General features: G+C 41.5%; 1 protein-coding gene across 1 annotated transcript in view; it reads right to left on the bottom strand.

Moving 5' to 3' along the window:
• Positions 1 to 6857: 6857 nt before the first annotated feature.
• The window catches only part of LOC147459483 (tropinone reductase homolog At1g07440-like), a 61777-nt gene continuing 41695 nt past the window's right edge, over positions 6858 to 26939 (bottom strand). Inside the window, exons 4-5 of the mRNA XM_086510742.1 lie at positions 7860 to 7960; positions 6858 to 7342 (exon numbers count right to left, since the gene is read on the bottom strand). Coding sequence (XP_086366868.1) covers positions 7115 to 7342; positions 7860 to 7960 — 329 coding nt within the window. The 3' untranslated portion in view covers positions 6858 to 7114. The remainder of the gene's footprint in view (positions 7343 to 7859; positions 7961 to 26939) is intronic.

The following is a 26939-nucleotide window of genomic DNA, read 5'->3' as shown; positions in this document are numbered from 1 at the left end:
TAGCTAGTACATTGGTAAGTCTAAAAGGGAGTACCAAGAATTCATATAGGCGAAATGTTGTTCAAAAGACCATCATATTAATTGTCTTCATGCACTATCCTTATCTAGTGATAGCCATCGACAAATAGATGTTCTATCTTGGGAATAGGAAATCTATTCTTTATGGGTATTTGATTAAGTGCCCGATAGTCCACGCACATTCTATAAGTACCATTTTTCTTTTGTACTAGTAAAACGGGTGAACAAAATGGAGATGAACTAGGCCTGACCATCCCTTTTTCTACTCGTTCAGTTGCCTCACAATCTCCACTTGTTGAGCCAATGATACTTGATAGGGAGGCTTATTAGGAGGTGAACTACCAGGTAGAAGTTCTATGAAATGATAATCTTGTCCCCATTTGGGAGGTAGCTCCGTGGGAATGTCATCTGTAAACACCTCTTGAAAATCACTTAGAAAACTAGAGCATTTTAACTCCTCTTTCGTTTCATCTTAGCTTCATTAGGAACACATGCATCTTTCTTAGACGCCTTGACAAAAACCATGTAACAAGAAAGAGATATTTTCATTACTTTGTCTAAAATTTGAGTCCGTACAAGGGGTATAGTGTTTCCCGCACTATTTACATCAAGTGAAACATTCTTGCATTGATAGGAAAAGAGAAATTTTCTCTCATGAAATTTCATAGTGGCAGCCATGTGATCTAACCACGGTGCCCCTAGGATAACATCTTCATGCTTGAGTGGAGGGATGAAGAAATCTTCTTTATCAACAAAGCTTTGCACATGGAGTTTTAGCTCCCCAATCAACAGAGTGACTGAGGCATCTTGCCCTTTGAAAGCTCCATCAACCTATACCACATCTCCCATCTCAAAGTCATGAATTCATAGTTTGGTAGCTAGCTCAACAGAAATGAAGGTGGGTAGAGTCAGGGTCAAACAATATGAAATCATCATGCTCTCGTACTTTTCCCCAAGCACAAGAGAGTGGTGCTCCTTTGCAATGGTCTTCCTTTTTTAGAGCTTCCACCATGGTAGCTCTAGGAGGGTCAGGGACATGCATGGAAAATATGACCTTTCTCTCCACACTTGAAACACTTGTAATCTTTACGATAACGTTCAAGACTTCAAGAGAATAAATATTTTACCTTTGTAGCCTTTTTCCTTTTCCTTTTCCTTTCCTTTGTTGTTATTGTTGTTAGCCTTGGAAATAATTTTGCATCGTATTGTTCTTCCTCTTTGGCTCAGTTGATTCCTTGGCTTCCATTGGCTTGGAACCCTTCTTACTCCCTTGTTGGAAATAAATCCTTGAAGTGATGATAGTATGATGAATGACCTCTGAAATAGTTTTAGGTTATTGTGAGTTGACATACTCACTCATCTTCTCAAATATGCCAGCACAAAATTATTGCTTTTTTTCCACAAAGTCTATCTTTTTATAGATAGTGGCTTTGAGATGTAACTCCCAAGATTTGTCCGAACAGACTCATATGGGGCCATCTTCAAGCTTCGCCATTCCGTGAGGACTTTGTCTTTGGCATCACTTACAAGGAATTGCTTTGTAATAGCAGTCCTCAAAGCTTTCACAGTCTTTGGAGCTTCACCTTGGATATGTCGGCTTGCCCACCATTGACAGGATGACTTTTGGAAATGCATAGAAACATTTGGGAACTTTGAAGATTCCAAGAAATCTTCATCTCCAAAAGCCGCATCAAATTTTTTGGATAAAGGCCAACACTTTATCAACTGCTCCAAAGGTTCCATTGTATATAAGGAAGCTAATGTTCTTATCTCCCTCTTTGAATTTATTTAACTTATGTGACCTCTTTCATGTTGCATAGCTTCTTTTTTTACCCCTTTTCTTCACTTTCTTGAGTGGCAAGTGGATGTCCTCCGTATCAAAAGATGGTGATGAGACGATGAAGAGGAAGAGGAGGAAGAAGGCAAAGATGGTGATTGCTTTCTTTGCTTCTTCTTGCTTGGATTTCTTTCTCCCTTCTTTGGATTGGCATGGGAGGGAGTACTTGATGACGTCCTCTTCATTTTGGGAGGACTAGGTGACTGCCATGCCCATTGCTTTCTTGGGGCAGCATCACTTTCATAGATAGGAGAAGTGTCGCTTTCAAACCTCTCCCCTGAAAGTTCATGACTCACTTCTTCTTCTCGAACAATTTTCCTTGGAGGTCGTTCCGGTGTCTCCTCTTCATTAACCAAAGAGATTCCTCTTTTGGAGGTCTCACTAGGAGGGCTCATAGGAATCCTCTCTTCTTGGACACTTGGGGGAACTTGAGCTTGAAGGGCTTGAATTTGGTTTTGAGCCTCCTCTTGCAAAATAGGGTTTTCCATTGCTTCTTGTAGCTTGTCAACAAGGTAATTGACAACTTTTCAACCATCATCAAATGCTATACCATGAGCCAAATCTACATTGTCAATATTTATCTTGATTATGTTGGGCCATGATTGAATTTCCTTGTGTGTGTGTGTGTGTGTGTGTGTATGTGTGTAAGCTAGCCCTTTCCTTGGCACTTCCAAAACTTTGGCTACTACTCCACTTATCCTATGAAAATTAGCACTCAAGTAACTACATCCATGGTTTAGAATATTGTTAATTGCGAAGAGTAGTGGAGTGGGTTTAATAGTGTGAGGCTCGCATCGATTCCTATCGACTAATAGCTCAATAATGGTTAGCCATAGACAAGTCCCAAAAGACTCCATTATTAAGACCATAGATCCCGATGGTGTCCCTTGTACCCTGTAAATAGGCATACCAACCAAGAAATAAATCCCATTCCCACTTAACCTACTGCAATGAAAAACTCAAACCTTTCATAGATTACTCAAGGATCTCTGTTTTTAGGCAAGAAAAGAGAAACCTCAACTCTGATACCAATGTAAAAGAATCTAATTCTTTCTTTTAGATTCAACGAAATTTAACTATGAAAGGAGAGAATTTTTCTTAAGAAAAAACAGAGAGGAGACTATAGGTTGTGTTGGGATGATTTATTTACACAATTACACATTAGAAACACCATAATCATGCACATAGCTCAAAGATAATACCCAGTTAAGATTGACACCATGATGAGGAATGAATTTTCTTGGAGTCGGATCCCCCCCCCAAAAGGTCTTGTATTATAATCCTCTCAAAAGAGAGCTTTGTTACAATATATATTTGTGCTCTTGCAGAGCTTTGCTTGAATCAAGAAGATGGTGTTCTTTGAGATTCCATGGTATAACCCTCCTTCCCAAACCCTAAACACCTAGAGGGGATAAAGGAACTACGAGAAAAGAGAAAAATGAGAGTAAAAAGATGTATTCAAGCAAGAGAATTAATACTCCGTGTATGCTTATTCATGGGAAAACTATGAGAACATCTTAGTATAATAGAATAGTAGTTATGGAGAAGAAGAAACTTTCATTGGCTTGGATTGCATCCATAGCCAAGAGCTTGAGCATAGAGTCCGTATCTAGAACTCCAGAGAGAGAGAGAGAGAGAGAGAGAGAGAGATTTGTGGGGTGTGGGGGGGGAGGGAGCTTGCTTTGCCAACTTGGGTACTTGAGAGAGTGTGTGAGAGGAGCAAAAGAGCCAAACATCTCCACGAGCCCCTCCTTATATGCTTATGCAAGTGTGCAACTATTCTTTACTTGCAACTTGACCAATGAGGTGTGAACACTCCATGATGCAACTCTAGCATGCTCCTACACTTGTCCTAGCTTCTTATGCATGAATAAATTTCCCCCTCTCCCCCTTCTTTGGACTCTTCTTGAAAAGTGTAGACACCATACACACGCACACACACTTGTTAAGTTTACACAAAGCAAGTATATGCTACCTTGGACATGTGGCCTAGCCAAGCTTCGTAAAGAAGGACTAGAGTCAACTTACTATAAATGAGGAAGGTCTGATCTAACCTTAGTCTTTAGTTTTTCCCTTTCATTACTTAACCTTATATAAATAGCTTGGGTGCAAGACCTTTGCATAAAACCTGGAGACTTATGAAGCTGACTCGAGCTACAGCCTACCTGCTAAATTAGGATAAAGTTTGGTAAAAATAAAACTCTCCCTTTGAGCTTTAAAAATTTCACCTCTGTGCGAAACCTTAGCATAGTGCTTTGGATGTGCTGCCAAGATGCTCCCAAAACCTAATAAATTTAGATAATATGTGGCAAGTTAGAATTTTACCCTAAGGCTTCCTAGATTTCATATTTGGGGTCCAAAGAGTGATTCTAATGACTTCTTTCTCTTTTTAGAATTCTATAATTGTTTCCTTTGTCTTGTACCTGTAATCAAGGCTGCATGGGATACATTTATCCTTCCTTGACTTGTACTCATGAGATTGAGATAACTAGCTAGCAACTACCCTTACTCTTTTATGGACTTTTCTCCTTCCCAAGCCTTGACCGGTTGGTCCATCAACACTTAATCAATTTTACTCTTTTTATTTTTCCTAAACTTAAGAGGCCAAATTAAGATGAAATATAATTTAAGAAGGTTAGAAATTAATATTCATAACATTTTATGCCTATTAGGAGAAGCTATGCGCATGTAGTATTTGTGGCAAATGGGGTGATGGACATATTGCAAAACTCGATGGTTCACTCATACATACTGATGTTTTTGAAATCATAAGGGTTGAATTCATTTCACCAATGGGTTTTCCTATGATGGGAATATGGGACTACTTTCTGTTAGCTTATGATGCAAGAGGTGTTATTGACCAAAGAAAAATTCCATGCACTCATGGAATCATTATCCCCTTTAATCTGGGTGGAAAATTCAATGCACACAAGCACATAGAGCTTTGTGGAAGGGTGATATATATGCTATGTGATCTTTTGAGACCATATATTCCAAGTGGAGTGGACACCCAACATATGTTCAAGATAGGTTCACCAAGGTTGCAGACAACTATTTGGGCTACATGGAAGATAGTGTATAAAAAAAAGGTTTGAGAGGTTGGATGATGCCAGGATTTCCATTATGAATGTGCCAAGTATTTCAAATTTTAAGTTCATCATTATGGTCTAGGTTTCACGATGGAAACAATTTTCATGCTAGCTTTGCCAAGAGTGTCAAGGTTTCAGTGCTCTCGAGATAGAGGGTGTGAATCTATTTCTCCAATGTTTCGACCAATTTTGGAGTGTAAGCGGAGTTATGAGAATCGATGCACAAAGATTTGGGATATTATGAAGGTTTATGCTAGCTTTCTAATAGAATATGCAAAGTGTTGGTGGTTATTTACATGGAAGACTATCTTGAGAAAACTTTGGAGGTTAGATAGAGGACATGCATGCTTTTATGTACTTGGTGATTGGATGAAGATGAGAATTACTTATGGTTCCAATAAATTTGACGAGATTGAAGAAGGATTGTGGAAATACTTGATGATGCCTTATGATCTATGTGGGGATGAAGGCTTGAGTATGCTCCAACGATGTTGTGAAGAGTTACCACACCATGCAGGTGATTTTAAGAAGATAAGATAGCATATACACGCTAATACCATCATACTACAAAGAGATGGTTTGGGTCGTATGTACATGAATATGGAAATGCTACATATACCCCGAGTAAGTTTGATGGGACAAAAATGAAAATTGTCATTGTAAGAAAACAGATCAAATTTTTCAAGCAAGAAGCGATGTGGATCCATTTGATGCCAAAGTATGTGAAGAAGAGGCTATGTCTAACTGTATGCAAGGTGATAATAAAAGTGAACGTATGTTATTTGATAACGAGTTTTGATGCTTACCAACGACTGTTGTGGCACATGCCAGAGGATGTGCAGGTCTAGAGGGGGTGGATGTCGTGCTGCAGCATGTTTACAATGTGAATTTAAGTGTTCACCTCACTCTTTTGCCTTTTGATACACCGGACCAAATTCTACAATGTATAGTGTCATATGCGTGAAAACAATTACCATGGTTGTAATTATGTACATACCTTACCGAGGAGGTGAGGCCCTAAACGTGGCACTATGGCATGTTTCCTCACAATAAAATATGCATAATTTGTTTTAAAAATGTACAAATGTCAAGTGTTTCAAAGTGGCACGCTCGTTTTGCCTAGAAAGTTCAGTGCGGACGATCTCCGCCAACAATAGCAAGTTTCATGTGTGGCCGTAAAAGATGAGTCCAAAGTGTTTGCCAAGTGGGAAGATGAGATTCAACATGTAATTTGAGCCCAAAGGGATTTTCCGTATGTTTGGGCTCTATACAGGCAAAAAGGGTTTTTTTTTGTCTAAAAATGGCCATAAAATTGACAAAAATAAGCCAAATTTAGCATAAAGTAGCTCAAAATGCCATACTCACGACAGTGCCGAGCTGAGCTGAGTATGAGTTTGTAGAGCAAAAACGAAGCACTTCTGAACATCTAATGAAGGAGATACTGCTTTTCTTATTGGAGGTGCTAGTGCAGCCTCGTGCTATTCCAACCCCATGTTCAAGGCTATGAGGTTACCAATTAGGGCTTTCCCTCTTCAAACAACCAATTGGGCTTGTGTAAAGAAGTTATGAAGCTCCCAAAAAATGGTGTCGATGAAGAATTGAAGTGCCAATTTAGAGTTTTTAAAAGGGCAAAAGAGCACTATATCTGTGCAATGAGATCAAGGCTACACCAAATCTTCACACACACGAGAGTTTTGAGTTGATCTTGGTTGTAGAGTGAGTCTTTCATGGCTGGAATTTTGTTCTTTCCAAGTGTCTAATATGTTCGTTGATGCATATTGAATGAGGCTGACATGAACACTAGGTTGAAGTGCAAGTTCGCCTCATTTCTGGGTTAAGAGTCTCTCTCTTTGCAGTTTTAATGTCTTTCATATTTTTGATGTGTTCTTGAAACAGTTGTAGCCTATCTAAAAATTTGCAATTGTCAAATCAATGGTCGAAACTGTTAAAATGTAAAGATTAATGTACATAAACCGGTATGTTAATGGTAAAATTTAAGTGCCAAGAAGAGCTTTGATTCATATTTGACAGATGTTTAGCTAGAGAGGTGGAGTCTTTCTAGTGTACTATACAAATTTAAGCATAAGCTCATCTTAGATGAATTTGGGAATTAACAACCTAATCCTGTGATCACCACGAGGGTGATGGAGTGATGCCTACTTCAGACCTCCTAACCAAGAGATGCGGAACGCCCCTTAGAGGGGACCGAAACGGTGGTGGCTTTGGAGGGTGCAAAGGCAGGACGCACTGTCGTACCTCCATCAACAATAAAGATTTGGCCAGTGCAAAAAGAGGAGCAAGGAAGACAGAAGAAGGCAACAGCTGCAGCTGCCTCTCTTGGGCTCCCTGCTCGCTCCATGGGAATATCTCTTGTCGTCTTGGAATGACTCTCTGCAACCTGACCACATTTCATCCAATAGTTCATTACTAGTGAATTTTTTTTTAGAATGGCCCACTTTTAAATAAATTCTTTTCAAAAAGCAAATATTTCCATCATGAATGATTTGTAGGTTTTGTGTGCAGTATGAAAAGAGTACAAAGCCGGGAAAAAGAATAAAACAAAACAAATAATCATGGAAAAAGGAACAAAACAAAACAAATAATCAGTTTTGAGTTGAAAGAGAAATCACATCATTAGCAAAATATTTTGCCCCCATCTTCCTCTGCCAGGCCAAAAATTATAATGACAGAGAGCTGTTTAATAGTATTTTGGCCGGAATTTTTAAAATGCGCCATTACTTGAGCTTGCAAAGCAGAAAATTTGAATGCAAAATCTTAACTTTTCACGTGTACTTTTTAGATGTTTGCAGGGTTTTTATATTCAAAGGATGCAAAGGGTGGCTACATGGCGTCTATATTACACTAAAAGCATGACTTTGACTCATGATAGATTCATATGAATCACTCATAATTACCTGTGACTCAGTATCTATGACCCCTGGTGCCACTGCATTTACAAGTATGCTGTCCTTCACCCACTCTGCCGCCAACACCCTCGTCAATTGGTTAGTTGCTCCTGAAGACAGCACAAGATCACAAAAACATACTTCTCAACATTATGATTTTTCACAAATGCAGGTTATAAGTGAAGGTAGATGCACACACATTACTTGCAACATCGTGAAACACAGCTGTGATTTCATCTTTATAGAAGACCTGCAGCAGTCCCTCAATCCAGACAGACAACAATGAAGTAGAATCCATCTTTAAGGAAAAACAATAGAGAGCTTGTATACGAGGATGGCTCGGTGTGCACTCCGCTAGCAACCCCCCCCTAACCCCCTTTCATTCCTGCGCCCGCCTCCTCCTCCCCCAACCCCTCAGCCCGTTCTCTCACTATCGCTTCCATGCACATCATGCCACACACTCTTTCAGACACACATTCGAGCATATACTGTCATACTCACCCAGCCATGTACATGACATACACTTCACGCACGTACACACACACTTGCAGCAGCTCAGCCTCTCCGCACGAACTCTGTTGCCCCTGCCCCCCTCTCTTTTGCCCGCCCCACCAAGCCCACCATTCCACTTTCTCTGTCGTGGAAGGAGAAGCGAGCCTCCTAGCTAAGGTCAGCCATCTCAGTCATTCACAGCATTGTCAGCAGGCGTCTGAGCAGAAGGAAAATTGAGGATTTGGTGAAGGCTTGTCTGCCAGCCGGGGTGGGCACGATAATCAACATACAGATTCTTGGCCGGTATAATATCAGATACAGTTTGAAGGGCCAAATACGGTGGCCAAGGTGCTTCAAACAAGCCCTGTGGTTTTGGGGGCTGCGTGGGTAATCTTTCAACGTTGGTTCCATAGCTTTGATCCCGCATTTAATGCGAGAGTCCAAAGAGCTATCTTGCCTCTAGAGCTAACGAACACTAGAGCTGTCAAAATACTCACATGGCACCCCATCACCAACCTGAGTCCATTGAGACACCTGTTAATGAAAAGAAACATCATGTCTCCTCATGAGATCCTTCATGGAGGAAGCAAAGACAGAGAGAACCACAGTCTTTCACTGCGGTCTTTTGACAAATGAGCCTTCGAAGAGCAGGGAGACTTGTCGAGCATAGGTTTGGGCTCTTGTTAGGCAGAGGATCATTGTAATTACTTCCGGTGAGTGGTCTGACAGAAACACAATGACAATTACAATCTGCAAAAATTTGGAACACTTATCACTTTAAAATAACTTGAAACAATTGAACTTAAAGAGAGAATGAAGGAGATAGAGAGAAGATTTCAGAGCGGTATACTCCTGTGCACGAAGTCGGTGGCCCAGAACTGCCGCTGTCAGCGCCCCGACATCAAGTACAAAGGTCGGATAGTTGAAATCTGAAATCTAAGTGCTCAAGCAATCATGTGATAATCTATGCAATTGCCTTTTCTCTTGTTGCGGGTCCTCTGGTGCTATAAAAGCATCCACTGTTCTTAAATTCACCTTTGGAGAAAATCTTTGTTTCTGGAGAGAAAATTTTGCACTATTTTAGAAAGAGAAAATCTGCACTAGCAAGCAGACGCTAGTGTGCAATCAGAGGGTATGCAACTACGCTAAAGTGCCTAGACATGCACATCCTACGTACAAGCTCACAAGAGTGCCAGAAGACTTCCTAGGTTGTCTTAAACCCTATAAGTAGGAGTTAGAGCTTGTCCGCATGCACATACGGTTAGATGTGCACGTGACGCTCCAAAAGGAAAACTCACTTTGTGCCTCATGTGGATTCTCTCTGCCTTTCTGTTCAGTGGACTGAAGTGCTGAGCCTCTATCTCAATCTGTTCTTTTCACTTGGCCTGTGGTGCCCGTCCAATTATAGGGGTATCAAAGCTTCAGTCGTGTGCTTTTCTAAAAGCATAGAGGTCCTCCCAAGAATAGACGGAGCAAGATGGTGTTTTTGGATTCCACGGAGTATCTGCAATTTCTCCTTGACAAGCTTCGCGACATTCTCTCAAAGCATCCTCATTAGAATTCCCAGTTCTGCAAAGCTTTCAATAGTACTTGGATTACATGTTGTCGCCCTTGTTGCCATACCTCCTCCTCCAACACCCGAAAGCACAAGAGCTTCTAATCGACAATCTACTCAGTCTTCGATTTCGATCAGTGGAGTTTTCCTGAACATGGTTCAATCTCTTGACGAGTACCGAGTGCAACCGCGGCCTCCACTGCCGTTGCCCCCCCCCCCAAACTCAGTCTTAGATTTCGATCAGTGGAGTTTTCCTGAACATGGTTCAATCTCTTGACGTGGACCCAGTGCAACCGCGGCCTCTACCGCCGTTGGCAAAGGATGGGGGAACTATAGTAAAAATTTTCAATTTTTTTGGAGTGAAAGACAGAAAGAAAGCCTTGCAGATCCTGCAATAGTTTCATCTATGCCTTGGGGAACTACACAGAAGAATAAAAGATCTCTCTAGCCGCGGGATTTCTCAAAGATAATGCGATGCAGTTGTGGAGTTCAATTGCTACCTGGCTGCATTCTCCAAGGACTTGGCAAGCTTTCAAGAATAATTTTTCACAAAGCTACATGACCTTCCTGTTCAAGGTACACATTCTGGCTGAATGGGGAAACTTGAAAATGCTTCCACGGAAACCATCGAAGACTACAACCTAAGGTTCCTTGATGTTTACCTTCCGGTGTCTTTCTTCAAGATTCCCTTGGAGCACCAATGCGAGCGCTATACAATTGGACTGCCATTACCATTACAAGAATATTGTCTCTCTAAACAAGTTTCTACCATGCAAGAACTCATGGACCATGTTGCAGTTGGTAACAAACTTATGAAAGGAAAATTGGAGTTTGTTTCGAAAGCGCAACCTACCAACACACAAAATCCTTGATCTCAACGAACCACTTCTTGGAATTCTCATGACAACTCGCCTCAAGTGGTCAGACCTTGTTTAACTCAACGTCAGCAGATGCCCTACTGCAAGAAGCCTGATGCTTTGAATGCTTCCAAACAGGACGCACTTACAACAATTGTCCTACTAGAGGGAATACGCCTCCAGAACAATCACCTACAAAGAGAGCCAAAACTGTAGTGGGACTTGTCCCCGACATTTACAGCTCTAGAAGGTTCCAACGAACTATGCAAAGCCTATGGAACGATGTTAGGTCAACCTTTCAACAACGCTTCCACAAAGATTCCATAAAGATTCCTCAAAGATTCTCTAAAGATTCCAAATAAAGATGTTGATGAAGTGATGAAGACGAAGATGGATGCTGTAATGTGAAGATACAAGCTCATGGACATCATCGAATATCCCGTTATTATTATTTTGAGCCATTATGGTTTTGTAATGTTTACGGGAACTTCATATTTTAAGTCGGCAATTGTATTTAGGCCACAGATGCTTGTTGGATGAGCAAAGCTAGCTCACGGTGTTGTAATTAAGCTCTATAGAAGCCTAGGGACAAATAAGGTCATTTTGGTCGGACATTAGGTTTTCTAAGGCTTAGTATATAAGCCAAAACCTAAAGCTTTGTAGTCTTAATGGGCTGAACCTTAGGGTCTTTTTAGCCCATTGTTGCACATGGCTCTTTTGCATATGGCCCCCCCCTTTGGATTCCTATTTTCCCTCCTTTGGATCCCTACTGTGGCCGGTCTGCTAGCTTAACCAATATTCTAGCTTTTTCTCCCCTGGCCTTCCCCACATTAAATGATCAATTTAATATGAGAAAATCATTTAGGAGAATTAGATATTGATTATTATGACATTACCTCTCTCTTGAAATCATAGTCGTCCTCGACTATGGTGTAGAGAAGATAAAGCACGTTCATGAGTCCTTTTCTTAGCGGGTAGAGGATCCCTATGTTACTCTACGACATCATTCCACAATGGATGACTAGTCCATTTGGCGCTTGAGAGCCTGAGGCTGCCGCAAGCATGTCTGCACATTAGTCCTATCACTCTTCCATAGTAGAGTGACAAGCTGTACTTGGTGTTTGGGAGACGTCGTCTCCACAAACTTGATCTAAGCATGCATACTACTTCATTTTGCACAAATAAAGAAAAAGAGAGTCTTATAAGACAAAAATGAAGTTCATTTTTAACATTTTGTACATTTGCTTACTCTTGGGAAGCATTGTAAGCATTGACAAGGTTTAGGTTATCCTTTAACTGTATGCCTTGCATCCATCTAGCATCTTCAAAAGGATAATTCTTAAACTTAATAAGATATCGTCGGATAGTCTTACCGCCTCTTAGTACCTTGTCTTCATGTCGGAGAATGGACTCGGGCTGCAGCACCTCTTCTTGGTCCTCGATTTCCGGTGGGTCTTCAATAGTTGGTTCTTGAGGTGGCTCTCCTTTGTAAGGCTTTAATAGGCTCACATGAAAAGCATTGTGTATGAGCCAATGATTGGGCAACTTGAGTTGATAGGCCATCTCATTGATTGGCCTAAGAATCTAAAAGGGACCATAGTACCTTTTTGCTAATTTAGCATAGTACTTTTGGTGACCCGTAGGATTCTTGCCCGTTGTGTGCCTTAATCGAGCCTTGGGAAACTTTAACAAGACCCAATCGTTTTCTTTAAAGGCTTGGGCTCTTCTGTGCTTGTCAGCAGCAGCCTTTTGCCTTTGCTGTGAGATAGAGATAGCATCCTTAATCTTTTGGAAAGATTCTTGTAGGTCTTGGCTATACTAATCTGCAGCGAAGATCTTCCCATGTACCTTAAGTAGCAAGGGACTTTTTGATCTTCCCTCAATTACCTCGAAAGGTGCTTTTCCCGTGGAAGTATGTACAGTGTTATTGTAAGCATACTCCACTAAGGGTAAGTACTTCTCCCATTGGGATCTTTGATCTACTTCCGTTACATAGGCTTTTAGTAGATTGAGAATGGTTAGGTTAGCTATTTCACTTTGGCCATCAGTTTGTGGATGATAGGCCGAAGAGAAGTTTAGCCTTGTTCCTAAATTCTCAAAGAGACCCTTCCAGAAATTACTAGTCATTCTAGGATCTCTATCCGACACTATGGACATGGGCAAGCCATGGTACGTGAAAATTTGTGAAATAAAGAGGGTTGCCATTTGATGGGCTTTGATAGTCTTTTTGACAGGTATAAAATGAGCTTGTTTACTAAACCTGTCTACTATCGTCCATATTCTCGTATTCCCATGGATAGACTTAGGCAATCCAAAGATAAAATCCATGGATATGCTCTCCCATGGTGAATTAGGGATTGGCAAGGGTTGAAGCAATCCAAGTTGCTTCCCTCTATCAAATTTTGTCTTTTGGCATACCACACATTTGGAAACATACTCTTGTATGTTCACTTTCATGGTAGGCCAATAGAAATATGTTTCAATTCCCTTTAAGGTAGACCGAATCCCTCTATGCCCCGCATAAGGTGGAGCATGAGATTCATACATTACTTTCTCACGTAGTGAGTTAGTAACGCATAGTCTATTGCCATAGAGAAGATAACCATCTTGTAAAGTAAATGGTTCTTCTTTCTTCCCTAATGCAAGGGCTGAAATCACATCTCTAAAATCGGAATCAATAGCATACTCATCTATCATTGAAGATAGATCATTGTGAGTTGCTATGGAAACCGCATTCACTCTCGGCCGTCTTGAGAGTGCATCAGCTACTTGATTATGCTTGCCAGCAATGTGAGCAATATGAAAATGAAATTGCGAAAGGAAATTTGCCCACCTCATTTGTTTGTCGGAGAGCTTGGTCTGCGTCATGAAGTACTTAAGACTTTGGTGATCCGTTCGCAGAATGAAAGGAGTCCCCAATAAATAGTGCTTCCATGAGTCTAAGGCATGTAGAACTGCAAGGAGTTCCTTTTCGTATATGCCTAGAGCTTGCTCAATAGGGTCGAGCCTTCGACTCTCATAGCCTATGGCGCGCCCTTCTTGGAGCAAAACAGCTCCAAGGCAATCACCACAAGCATTGCATTGGACCTCAAATGGTTTTGAGAGATCCGGTAGTGTAAGCACATGTTGAGAGATAAGCTTTTCTTTAAGCTTTTCGAAAGCATTGTTCTCCTTAGCAGACCATGTATACCTAACGCTTTTCTTTGTTAGGTCATGTAATGGTCCCGCAATTTGTGAGAACTTTTCTATGAAGCGTCTATAGTATGCACACATACCTATGAAGCTTCTTAGTTCATGAAGATTCCTTGGTTTAGGCCATCCTTTTATTACCTCTAACTTGGATGGATCCATTTGGATGCCATCTTGAGAGATAATGTGACCTAAATACTGAATCTCTTGCAAGAAAATTTCACTTTTCTTTCGATTAACATAAAGTTTAATCTCTCTTAAAACTTGAAATATTACCTGGAGGTGTTGCTTGTGTTCCTCCAATGAATTAGAGTAGATGATAATATCATCAAAGAACACTTCATTGAAGGTTCGATGAGGCCTGAACAGCTTCTCCATCAAGCGGTTGAATGTGGCTCGTGCATTGGTCAAGCCAAAAGGCATGACAATGTATTCGTAAAGACCAAATGTAGTACGAAATGCGGTCTTTACAATGTCTTGATCAACTATCCTTATTTGATGATAGCCACTTTTTAGGTCAACCCTACTGAAGTAGGTCGATCCTTGTAGCTTATCAAATAGGTCTTCTACCCGTGGAACGGGAAACCTATTCTTGATAGTGATCCTATTTAGTGCTCTATAGTCGACACACATACGATATGTGCCGTCTTTCTTTTGCACTAATAGCACAGGTGAGCAAAATGGAGATGAGCTTGGCCTAACCATACCCTTCTCAACTAACTCGTGCACTTGCCGCATAATCTCCTCTTGTTGAGCTTGAGAAACTCTATAAGGAGGTTTATTGGGCGGTGAACTTCCTGAAAGAAGTTCAATTGCATGGTCATCATTACCTCGTTTAGGAGGTAGCTCACAAGAGATGTCGTCAATAAAAACATCTTGAAACCCCTTGAGAAAATTGGATAACTCTAATTCCTTTTGGTTGCTTTTATTTTCTTTTGCTAAAGCATTAGGTTCATTTTGAGAGTCTTTAACAAAAATCATGTACACAGAAATAGAGCTCTTTATTGACTTGTTGAAAGCTTGTGTATGTACAATGGGGATGGTGTTACCCATTTCCTTAGCATCTATATACATGTCTTTTTCCCTGAACTTAAAGGAGATTCTCCTTTCAGGAAATTTAACATCGGCAGCCAGGCGGTCAAACCATGGTGCCCCTAGGATTACATCCTCATGCTTAAGAGGAGAGATAAAGAAGTCCTCTTTTTCCACATAGCCTTGGACATGAAGCCTCAATTTCCCGATTAAGGGAGTGACTGAAGCTTCTTGCCCCTTGAAGGCACTGTCTGCGGGTAGGACATCTCCCATCCCGTAGGATTGTATTCCTAGCTTGGTGGCCAACTCTATAGATATAAAATTGTGAGTAGAACCAGGGTCAAAGAGAATAAAAACATCATGTTCTCTTACCTTTACCCAAGCATGGCATAGAGGAGATCCTTTGTGGTGAGTTTGGTGAGTCTCCTCCTCTTGGATTTCAACCAAGGAAGCTCTAGGAGGATCTTGGCGGTTGTTCTTTTGGGGACAAGCGCGGTACGCATGCCCTTGTTCGCCGCACTTGAAACACCGGTTATCCTTACGATAACGCTCAAGCTCTTCAGGAGAGAGTTTATTCTTACCTTTGTAAACTCCCTTCTCTTTAGCTTTGTTGGAGTTGCCTTTAGGAGACTTTTGGACATTGTCCTTCCCCTTAGGCTCATTGGAACCCTTGTTTTCCGGGGGCTTATTATTTCTTTTTGCCCCCGTTTGGAAATTGATTCGAGAGGCGACCATAGTGTGATGTATTACCGCCGATATGGTACGTGGTCTTTGGGAGTTGACATACTCCGCCATTTCTTCGGTTAAGCCCGCACAAAATTGTTGCTTTTGCTCTCCAAAATCCAACTTTTTGAAAACAGTGGCTTTGAGTTGTAGGTCCCAAAACTTGTCTACATATTTGTGGATAGATTCATTGGGAGAGAGCTTTAAGCTTCGCCATTCGGTGAGTACTTTGTCTTTGGCATCCGTGGCCAAAAACTGCTTCATAAGGAAGCTCTTAAAGCTTTCCATGTTCATGGAGCTTCACTGTTGGCTCGTAGGCTAGACCACCATTGTCTGCCGGACTTTTGAAAGTGCATAGCTATATGGCGTAGCTTAGAGGACTCCGTGAAGCCCTCATCTCCAAACGCCGCATCGAATTGTTGGATAAAGGCCAAGACTTTGTCCGTAGCACCAAAGGTACCATCATAGGTAAGGAAAGAGATGCTCTTCCCTCCCTCTTTGAATTTCTTCAACTTGCACGACCTCTTCCATGCGGCATAGGATTTCCTATAGCCTCTTCTTTTTGATGGTTCAAAGGTTGCACCATCACTTTCTTCAGAAGGTGAAGAATTTGAAGAAGGTGGAGAAGAGGGTGACCTCTTTCTCACCTTTTTCTTGTCTTGATCTTTGTCGTCTTCACCATAGATTTCATAAGAGGAAGAGGATGAAGAATATGGAGAAGAGGGTGTCCTCTTTCTCGCCTTTTTCTTCTCTTGCTTTTTATCATCCCTCTTTGAATTATGGCGTGGAGAAGAGTGTGATGGTCTTCTCCACTTTGGTGGTGATGGAGAGCGTTTAGCCCGTTGTCTTCGTGGAGCCATCTCCGCCGAGGTGGCGGGAGACTCGCTTCTTTCTCGTTCCTTCGGTGGAGGCTCTTGAGTTCTCCTTTGGGAAGGAGATGCATCATCAAGAAGTAAATTCTTGAGCCCTTCATATGGATTCTCTTCTTCTTCCCGAATCGGAGAGAGACCTCTTTTGGTAGTCTCACAAGGAGGCTTCCTAGGTGTTCTCTCGTCATGGTGATGAGCTTGGAGAATCCTGTGAGCACGGAGCTGCCGTTGCACTTCACTTTGGAGAGATGGATTGCCCATGGCTTGTTGAAGCCTAGAAACAAGATAGTTAACAAGCATTGAAGCATCATTAGTAGCTTGCTCATGAGCAAAATCAAAGTTATCAACATTAATTTCACTCTCTTTACTATTGTCAGCCATTCTAACAACTTTTAGGTGTAAACTTTTTAGGTGTACTTTGGCACTTCAAGCCCTAGTTGCTACTCCTCTTTACCCCTTTAGAAAAAGCACTCGAGCTACTGTACCCGCGGCTCGAATACCATTAATTGCAAGGAATAGAAGAGAGGGTCTTTCGACACCAAAACAGCACCGGCTCCTGTCAAGCTTCTAATAGCTCAATAGTGGTTAAGCCGTAGGCAAGCCCCGTAGGACTCCACTATTAAGACCATAGCTCTCGACGGTGATGCCCCGTTAACTGCACGAAGGCAGGCGCACTACAACGTTGAAAAATCCCTATTCTACTTACTCACAGGCAATTAATAATACCAACCATTTGTAGCTAGCTTGAGGACCTCCCTTCTTGAGCAAGAAAAGAGAAACCTTGAGCTCTGATACCAATGTAACATTTAATGGCCTAATAACTTATGTGTAGCGGAAATTAGCATGAACATAGTGGGCATTTCATTAGAATAGATTCCTAATGAGAATTACAAGAGTGCTTGGGTGGAGAGAGCAACAAAAAGCATAACACCTAGTTAGATAGCATCGACAATACTTTCAAAAGAGAGAGAAATTAAGCTATTGACAACAGTTGAGGACCGGATTTTCATGGAGCCGGTCCCCCCTCCAAAAGGCTTTGTATTATGGTTTCTCCCATCAAGAGAGACATTGTACAATACAATTCTTTGTGTTCCTTCAAAACTAGCTAGTGCAATGAAGATGGAAACTTCATGCACTAAGCAAAACACTTAACAAACACAACTTGAATTATCCCCGTTCTCAGACCCAAGACCTCACACACCTTCGAAGATGGTGAGAGCTAGCAGGGTATGAGAGTAGATAGAGAGGAAGGAGTATCTTACGAGAAAGATGTACATCTCCTCACATAATCACTCATATGTAGCATAGCTTAGCTTAGTAATTAGCTTGGTAGAGGAGATGAGCATGCATTGAACCTTGGCTCTTGGTTGGATTTGCATCCACATGCCAAGAGAGTGTTGATGTAGGCTTCTATCTCACAAGCTTGGAGTAGGTGATGAGTTCTCCATTAAAGCTTGGGAAGAGATAGTCTTCTCTTTCTTCACACATGAGCTTGTGTGAGTGTGTGTGTGATAATGCCTTGCAAAAATCAGCCCCCTCTCTCTCTTGGGCGAGCCCTCTTGCTAATTGCTCTTGCTGAAGCCTCATTGGCCCTCCCCAAGTCAAGCCAATTATAATTAAGCAGCATAAGTGATAGCCTTCTGACATGTGTCTCCCTTTCCCCTTTTGTGAGAGCTTTAGGTAATTAAATAATTAAACTAAACTCTCATTGGACCCCTTTGCCTCCTGGCCAATAGGAATCAGGCAAGCCATGGGGCTCCTGAATGCTCATTGGACCCCTTGGGAGACTGCCCAATAGTCTTCTAGGAGACTTAATTCTCATTGGTTTCTTTTATTAAATGTTTTTAAATTAATTAAACTAGATTTACTCTAGCTTAATTCTCATTGGTCCACTTCAAGGGTCATCCAATAGAAATTGGGCACACCTTGTGGGCATCTGGCCTAGGGAGCTGGCATGTGTCCCTCATTCCCTTTGTGTAAAGGGAGCCTGTGTGTGTGTGTGTGGCTTTCTCTCTCATCCCCTACCTTTAGGGCTCGCCCCCTCCCATGTAGGGATGTGCAAAGACTTTTAGGGCACACACAAAGCATCCAATTTTCCCTAGGGTTGACCTTTGGACACAACCTTTGAATTTTGGAACCTTAGCATTTTGGAAGTCTTAATGGGCTGAACTTTAGGGTCTTTTTAGCCCATTGTTGCACATGGCTCTTTTGCAGATGGCCCCCCCCTTTGGATCCCTATTTTCCCTCCTTTGGATCCCTACTGTGGCCGGTCTGCTAGCTTAACCAATATTCTAGCTTTTTCTCCCCTGGCCTTCCCCACATTAAATGATCAATTTAATATGAGAAAATCATTTAGGAGAATTAGATATTGATTATTATGCCAGAGAGAGTGTGTGTGTGCGCTACAGGAGCTACGGTGGTCGGAATCGTAAACGAAGAGTAGCAGTGTGTTGCCCACGAGGAGAGCTACGCGTTGATGCTTACATCACGCGCGTTCGTCTGTGTTTAGGCAGATTCACCCGCGAGCTACTTTTGGAGTTTCGGTGAGTAACTGTTGTCCGTTTTTGCATTTCAGCATATCCACGCGATCAGAGTGAGTAGAGCTACACATCAGGCACTTTAGTTTTCGGAAACGTCGACCTGCAAAAACCGGCTAGACATCCTATGCGTTTTCTGCACGGAGGGTATTGGGTAGGTTTTTTTGGTCACGGACCTTAGGGAGAGTGGCCTATTGGTGTTGATAGGATATCCCTCAAGTTTCGTAACGTTTCGAGAACGTCTAATGGGCTTTTGGCTTGCGGTAGCATCATAGGAGACTCTCACATTCACAGAACCGATGGCATGCAGATTTGATATCTCTGTAGGAAGTAGTCATTAGTCGGTTGAGTAGAGGTTGACACCCTTTGCTTACGTTCACACGCCTGCGGGTCGGCTCCGTCCTCAGTTGACAATTATATGTTAGGTGAGTTCTTGCTATGCTGACGTCCGTCGCGGCGTATCCGTCCAACATTGGCACCGTTGCCGGGGACGAGGGCCCTAAGTAGGTGGCCGAGACTAGTCCTTGAGGATAGAGGTCCCTTTGGCTTGCCAGAGTACTAGTTTACATTTAGATAGGATCAGAGGGTGGTGGACTCTCTAGGTCTTAGGAGGAGTCTAGGGAGCGTGTGTCTAGCCTGGATCTTCCGTCTTAGGTAGTATTAGGTAGTAGTAGGTTGTGGTGTAGAGAGTAGGAGTTGGAGTGGTAGATGTGGTGGTAGGTTGACTTGAGAGTCCGTGTGAGGCTAGGAAGCAACCAAGACATCAAAATCACCATCCCACATTGATGAGTAGGAGTAGGGTAAGTAGGATATCTTGATTGCTGATCTAGAGTACTTTATGCATGTCTTATTTGCTGTTAGGCTCATCAGAGAAGTGAAAAACGCTAAGTAGGAAAGACGGTAAATTGTGTTTGGAAGCTGATTTGAAGTCCAAACGTTTCTGTGATTATTGTTGAGGGCTCTACAGAGCATAGGAAATACTAATGCCAAAAAAAAATTGCAGTTTAAGACAGTAGACATCCTACGCGTAGGATGTCTCCAGGGTACTTTTGGCAGGGAATTTGGGGAAACTGAGGTTACCAATGGGTTCAGAGGGTAGATTTTACCCTAGTAACATATTGACTTGAGTGTTTTTCCCTATTTTTGTTGACCAAAAGCCAAAAGGCGGAGTCAGAAAACGTAAAATTTCAGAAAAGGCTTAAATTGAGTGATTTTTGCATGTTTTTGCAATTGTGAAGCATACTTGCACTTGCTGAGAGCATAAGGAAGCATTAGGGACACTTCAGTCTGAAAAAAAAGCAGTAGACATCCTACGCGTAGGATGTCTACAGGGTGATCTGGGCACTTTTTTGAAAATCTGAGGTTACAGTGTGTTTGGAAGGTAGGTTCTACCCTATTTTCACCTGGAAAGTGGAAATTTGAACAAATTTTGACAAATTAAAGCCAAAAGATGAGAATTGCCAGACATCCTACCCAAATTGTGTCCAAGGCCTAATTTTGAGACCAAACCATAGGATGACTCCATAGGCATGTTCTAAATGTTGTATTGAGTGCATGTGATAAATTTCATCTCATTTGGGTCAGTGAAAGTGAGGATTGAACAGACTTTAGCGTTTTTGGACGGACAAAAGGTAAGAATAGCTAGTTTTGGGATCTTTTGACATCCAAACTCAAATCTAAGCATACCAGTGGGTTGTTGAAGACTAGGGGAATCTTTGGTCCAAGTTTGGGTTCATTCTGAGCAAAAAGACATCCTACGCGTAGGATGTCTACTGCATAATTCTGAAACCAAAATTCTACCGTGACCATACCATGTTGTCATATAGCCTTAGATAAACCTCCTAAGCAAATTTGGTCCAATTTGGAGTTGATTTGACTTTGGAATTTATCAGAACAGACATCGGGCTTTTGGAACAGATTCTTGATCATTTGACCAACCTATAGGTGTCAGAATCAAAAAGTAAAAATAGCTATGAGTTTAGTACATCAAGGGGAAGCTACAGTGCAAGTTTGAGCTGAAACAGAGCAGAAAGACATCCTACGCATAGGATGTCTCCAGGGTCATAAAGTGGTCAAAATTCTACTGTATCCATATAGGGAGGTTCTAAGTGTCTCAAGGATTCCAGAACTTTTTTCAAAAGTGAATTTGGACCTTGTTTGGCCTATTTACCAAGCAAAGACAAGAATTGTTAGACATCCTATTCTTGGAGTGCACTAGAAGCTTATGCAGCCCAAATCTTGACCTATTGGTATCCAAATTCAATTTTGAGCATACCATTGGGTTGTTGAGCACTAGGAGAATCTTGGGATCAAGTTTGGACAAAATCTGAGCAGTTAGACATACTACGCGTAGTATGTCTCCAGCTTGATTTAGGACTCCAAACCAACCTATGAGCACACCACATCAAGGAGAAGCTGTGGTGAAAATTTCAAGTCATTCTGAGCAAAAAGACATCCTACGTGTAGGATGTCTCAAGGCCATTTTTAGGTCCAAATAAAATTCTGAGCATACCATTGTGTTGCTAGACTTAAGGGGAGTCTCTGGACCAAATTTTGTTAAAATCTGAGCATATAGACATCCTACGCGTAGGATGTCTCTAGGCCAGTTTTAGGGTCCAACTGTAATTTTGACCATACAAGAGTGTTCACACTCTACAGATCTTAGAGAAAAACTTGAACTAAATATATGCCAACGGCAACCATTTAGTTCAACTTTGAAAAAAATATCGTTTAAGGCCTCAAAATGCATCCGGAAGTCAGGAGTGTCTAAAACCGACAGTTCGAAAGAATTGTGAGAAAACGGTCATGGTTTTGAAGACTGCTAAGTTAGCAGATTGAAATTATCTTTTGGGAAAACCATTGGTCACCTGCGGGAAGGTGTAAAAGTTAACTAAGGCCTAGTGTAAGATTCGAGCATCCATACACAAATCTGGTAGCAGTAAGACCATACGCAAGGACTCTTGATTTTGCAACAACAGTCGCAAGTTTTGGAGAACTTTAACACAAGATTTTTGCTAGCAAATCACTGCGACTTGTGCATAGTTCTCTTGTGCTAGCTTAAGTTTAGTTCAGCTAAAAGCAAACTTGAAAGTCACTTCCGAGCCCACGGAACAAGTGTGGCCGTCAAAGGCACATCAAGAATTTTTGCATTCATTGTGAAAAAGTTTGCCAGCTAAATAGAATTTTGCAGATTGTGTGCTAAAGTGAACACAGGTTAGCTCGACTCAAGAATCGCTACAAAGGGAGCAGTCGTTGCAGTATAGTGGTAAGTTGCATAACTTATCACAGTGCTTCCACTAGATCGAGGCCTGCTAAAAAGCTCTAGGAAAAGCAAGCAGCCAGACAAGACAGTATCAACCCTGGCAAGCAAGGGAGCTAAGAAGTTCAAGAAGTTCAAGCAAAGCCCAGTTCAAAAAACTCACAGATTAAGGCATCCACAAAAGCTAAAGGACCTCAAGCAAAAAAGACCGACATAAGGGTGCTAATAATTTTTATTAGCATTAAGGCAAGCAATTAGAGCTATCACTGAACAGATACAACAAGGGACTCAAGACGAAAGCAATGGCGTCTCAAAGGAATCAGACCAGCCGAGATAAAGCTTCAAGTACATCCACAGAAATTACAAGAGAGCAAATTTGGATCTATCTGATTGGCCACTACAAAGGACTGCCATGCTATGAGGATGTCAATCGGAATTTGTACATCAAGACAAAGAAAGATACAGAGGAAACTCGGACATCTCAATATGTGGAAGTTGAAACAGCGAAGAATGTACTACACCCACATCCAGATTTCATGGAAGACTGTCTGGGATCAATTTACATGAGGCACGGAAAATACATCGACAATGAGATAGAAATGTTGTACAAAGATCAACTTACAGATATCTACACATATCCGCCAAGTAGTTTTCTGTACAAAGCACAAGATGGAAAACGGAAAATTGGTACCCTCTATGGAGACGAAGACGGTCGATACTACAGGGCTGTCACAAGTCAGGAAGTTCCTGTAGAAAACAATCATTACTTTACAGCAGAAGCGTTTGGCTCAAGAGGAGAAGACTACATGTCTAAAGGTGGTAATGTATACCATCTCGTCATGGGTTTACCTCTAACTACGCACTTGGAAGAGTTAACAACGACAGCTGTCAATGCAGAAATGAGTGACATGCCACATGACACACAACAAGGCACAACACAAGACACAACATGGAAAGACACAACACGAGTCTCGTGCACCGCACCAGCATAAGAAGTACCAGCTATGAAGATAGCCCAACTTCAAAAAGAACTAGCTCAGTCTCAAGAGCTACTTAACAAAGCACAAGAAGTCATATCATCAGGCATTAAACAGATGCCAACATCAGATATGAAACCCTCTCGGATGGGGGGAGTTTAAACTCAACAAAGAGACCCTATCTCTTCAAGAGTGGGATTTAGAAGTCCATTTTTACAAGAAGTAGTGTCCTTTTCAGGAGTCCAAGTGGAATTTCAAGAAGCATTGGAAGATGCCGAGCCGGAGGAGAGACCACTGGAAATTCACAATGCCCAATGTAAAAGGTCAGGTCAAGATGTCATTGTGGTCGACAAATACGATAGGCACTATGAAATAGCCGATGTGAAAAATATGGATGAGTTTAGCAATTGTGGGCAACCTGTAAGTCACATACTTGGACCCCGTCCAAAAGCACCATCAAGGGAAACGGAAAACAAAGATTCGGTTCGATCTTCACCCTCGGTGCAGAACTCGCCAAAATCAACTCGGAAACATAGCCCTAAGGCTATGCAGAAGCCCCATGTCAAAGACCATATACTGATGGATGAATTAGCATTACAACTGCTAGAAAGCATGGATAGTGATTTGATTTTGTATGCAAGCAATAATGGAAGCTATTTTCAGCTTCTCAAGGACAAGACGATGAAGGATAAAGAGACAAAGCCAGTGGATACACCTAAGTCAGTCGTAATCTACAGGTTCATGCATGCAAAGAAGAGGTCATATATGTATCTAGATACCACAGGAAACCATTATCAATAGTATTATGGAGAGATGCCTCGTCCAAAGGGTGCACATGTTGAGATAACAAGATATTGCGACCAATGTGCCATTGGTCATTTAGTGAAGGACTGCCCAGCAAAGCTCTACATGGAAAAGAAGAAGCAACAAGCCAAAAGCAAAGCTCAGACAGTAACAACAAGGGAATGGAAGAAAGAATCCCCAACAAGAAAAGAAGCAGATCTTGTCACAGAGCACAAAAGATAGGCTCAAGACACAATTGCTTGAAGTCAAGGGTGTCAACGACATTATCATAGAGAATCAGGCTTTCAAAAAAGATCAATTGAATCAGCTGATTCAAGATCGTTTAAGAAACCTCAGTGAGGACAAGTCAAAGCATCCACAAGAGGATAAAGATGAAGCTCGCAGTTCAAGGTTCGAGAGCAAAAGAAACCAAGATCTGACGATAGTGAGCCAACACAAGAAGAGGTGGCAGAGGTAACAAAAAATCTTAGTGCCACGTCACAAGTGGAAGACATGCAAATAGAATCAATGGATGAAGCTGAAAGTCCCAAATAAATTCTCTACTGTGGACTCTTCATTGGCGATTGAACAAATCAAAGAGTATGAGAAGCTAAAAGAAGATGTAGCTGAAGTTTTAGAACCCACAGAAGAATAGGAAATGACCGAGTCCAAGATTGACTACCAAGGACAAGCAATACAGGATATGAATGAAAGAGACTCTACAAAAACCCATGGAACAATGGAAACCAAAGGCCACGGAGACCATTGCATTAGAAGAAGAGAATCAACCTCAACATCCTGCTACACAAGCTTCAAAACATTTCCAAGAAGAAAAGTCACCATTGAATGACCTTCAAGTGCTAGAAGAAGTAAATAGTGACAGAGAGCTTCTGAAATCAAGAATCAAGGCGTCACAGTCAGAAACTAGCAATGAACACCAACAAGCAGCAACAACAGAAGATAGTAAGCACTTGGGACATGCTACAACCAGTCAAATGACAAAGAAGTTCAACATACAAGAGGATGACAAAGCCTTCAAGTCACAAAAGTCCAAGAAAAGTACCGAAAGCAACGAGGACATCAACTACTTGGCAGCCAACAAGAAGATTAAATTCTCGTTGGATGTGTATGAGAAATTGAAATTCAACTTTACAGCAGAGATAGATTGCACTGCCACGACTAATGTCATGTCTTATGGGCTATGGTTACTTCTAGGTAAGCCAGAACTGTATGAAATTCAAGTACAGGTTCCTATATTACTTGGAATAGCCGTCACAAGTTTAGGGATTGCAAAAGCTATCCTTAAACTACGGTCAAAGATAGTTAAAGACAAATTCCTAGTAGTGGAGTCTTCCAAAATGAGTACACATTTGATTTTTTCCAAGCATTGGGCAAAAACATTGGCAGAAGAACCTGAATTTTCAACGATGGCCATCACGACTAGCTTTTCAGAAAGCCAGCCTACAACCGCTCCAAGATTATCGGTTGCCGACAAAGGCAAAGCCAAAATGAGCCCACAAATGTCCTACCAACAGAAGCAGCCCCTTAAATCAGAGTCTTCAATCCAACCCCAAAAAGTTCAAGACAGAGCTTCTATATCAACTGGCCACATGCTTACACATGAAAGGCGGACTCCAAAGAAAATCTTTCAACCGAAATACACTGCGAGATCACCGCCGCCAAAGGTTTTCAAAGGTCTACATTAAAGCTGAAGAAATAAAGGTCAAGGATCCAATATGGATAAATGGTCCTAGCCAATTGACGAAAGGTAAACACGTGGGATGGATAGCCTCCCACTACAGCTTAGCAGAGCAAGGCTATTATGAGGGTCAAAAGAAACTTTGGTTACCAAAACCACAGACCTCGGTTTATGTGGTGGATAAAGGTTTCAAAAAGCATCCCCAAAAGCAATGCCATCTACAATTCTTCAAGCACAAGGTTACTATCAAGGAAATTGGAGAATCTGGCTACCAAAGATGCCAGGTAAACATTCTTCAAGCAAACAACTTCAGCTTGAAAATAATCGCAATTTCACAAAAGGCAAAATCAAGGACAATGTCACAGTCCAGGCAAAGGATATCTGCAAAGACATGCTAATCACACGATGTAGATACAAATGGGTGCCAAAAGAACAACACATAACGAAGAAGATTGAAGTCATCTCTAGCTCTCAAGAAATGTCAAGACATGATAGACAAAGTGTTACGGAGAATGGAGCGATCCAATCTTCTCAACCAAGGGACCAATAACAACAAAAAGAAATTTTGACAACCAAGGTCACCAAGGTATGGCAAAAGAAACCAATATTGCCAGTATGGTCCTTTACAAATCCTCTCTTTGAGGATGGGAGTTTTGAATTTCAAAACCTATTCTTGGTCGAAAGCTCCCGAGAGTAAGTCAAGTCGCCATAAAAATCATGGCATAAGAGTCAAGAGTCGGACAGCTGAGCCACTAAATGAGCAAGCGTCAGACCCAAGCTTCATGTCTTAATATTTTTTGTGGTCTATGAGTCAAGATATTTAGATTATAGCTCAAGCATATTGTAAAATTGAGTCGCTCATGTTGGATAGGTGAGCATAAGAGTCAAAGTCTATTATTTTAATTGGTGGAGTGGCGGCGTAGTCCAAAAAACACTCACGCACATAAAATCAGTGAGGAGAGTGAAAAAACCTCGAGCATCAACAGCCCTTCTTGTGAGTAACGAAAACTCTTGAAGTCAAATATATTTTTGCTTCTCTAGCGACATTCACTCCTGGAAGCACCCATTCAAACTCTTCTCGCATAACATATTGTTTCCCATGCATCTATCTGTGCAA

The sequence above is a fragment of the Adiantum capillus-veneris genome, chromosome 4, assembly GCF_014529385.1.
Source record: "Adiantum capillus-veneris isolate H3 chromosome 4, ASM1452938v2, whole genome shotgun sequence".
Taxonomy (NCBI): Eukaryota; Viridiplantae; Streptophyta; class Polypodiopsida; order Polypodiales; family Pteridaceae; genus Adiantum; species Adiantum capillus-veneris.
This window is presented reverse-complemented; position numbering and strand designations above follow the sequence as displayed.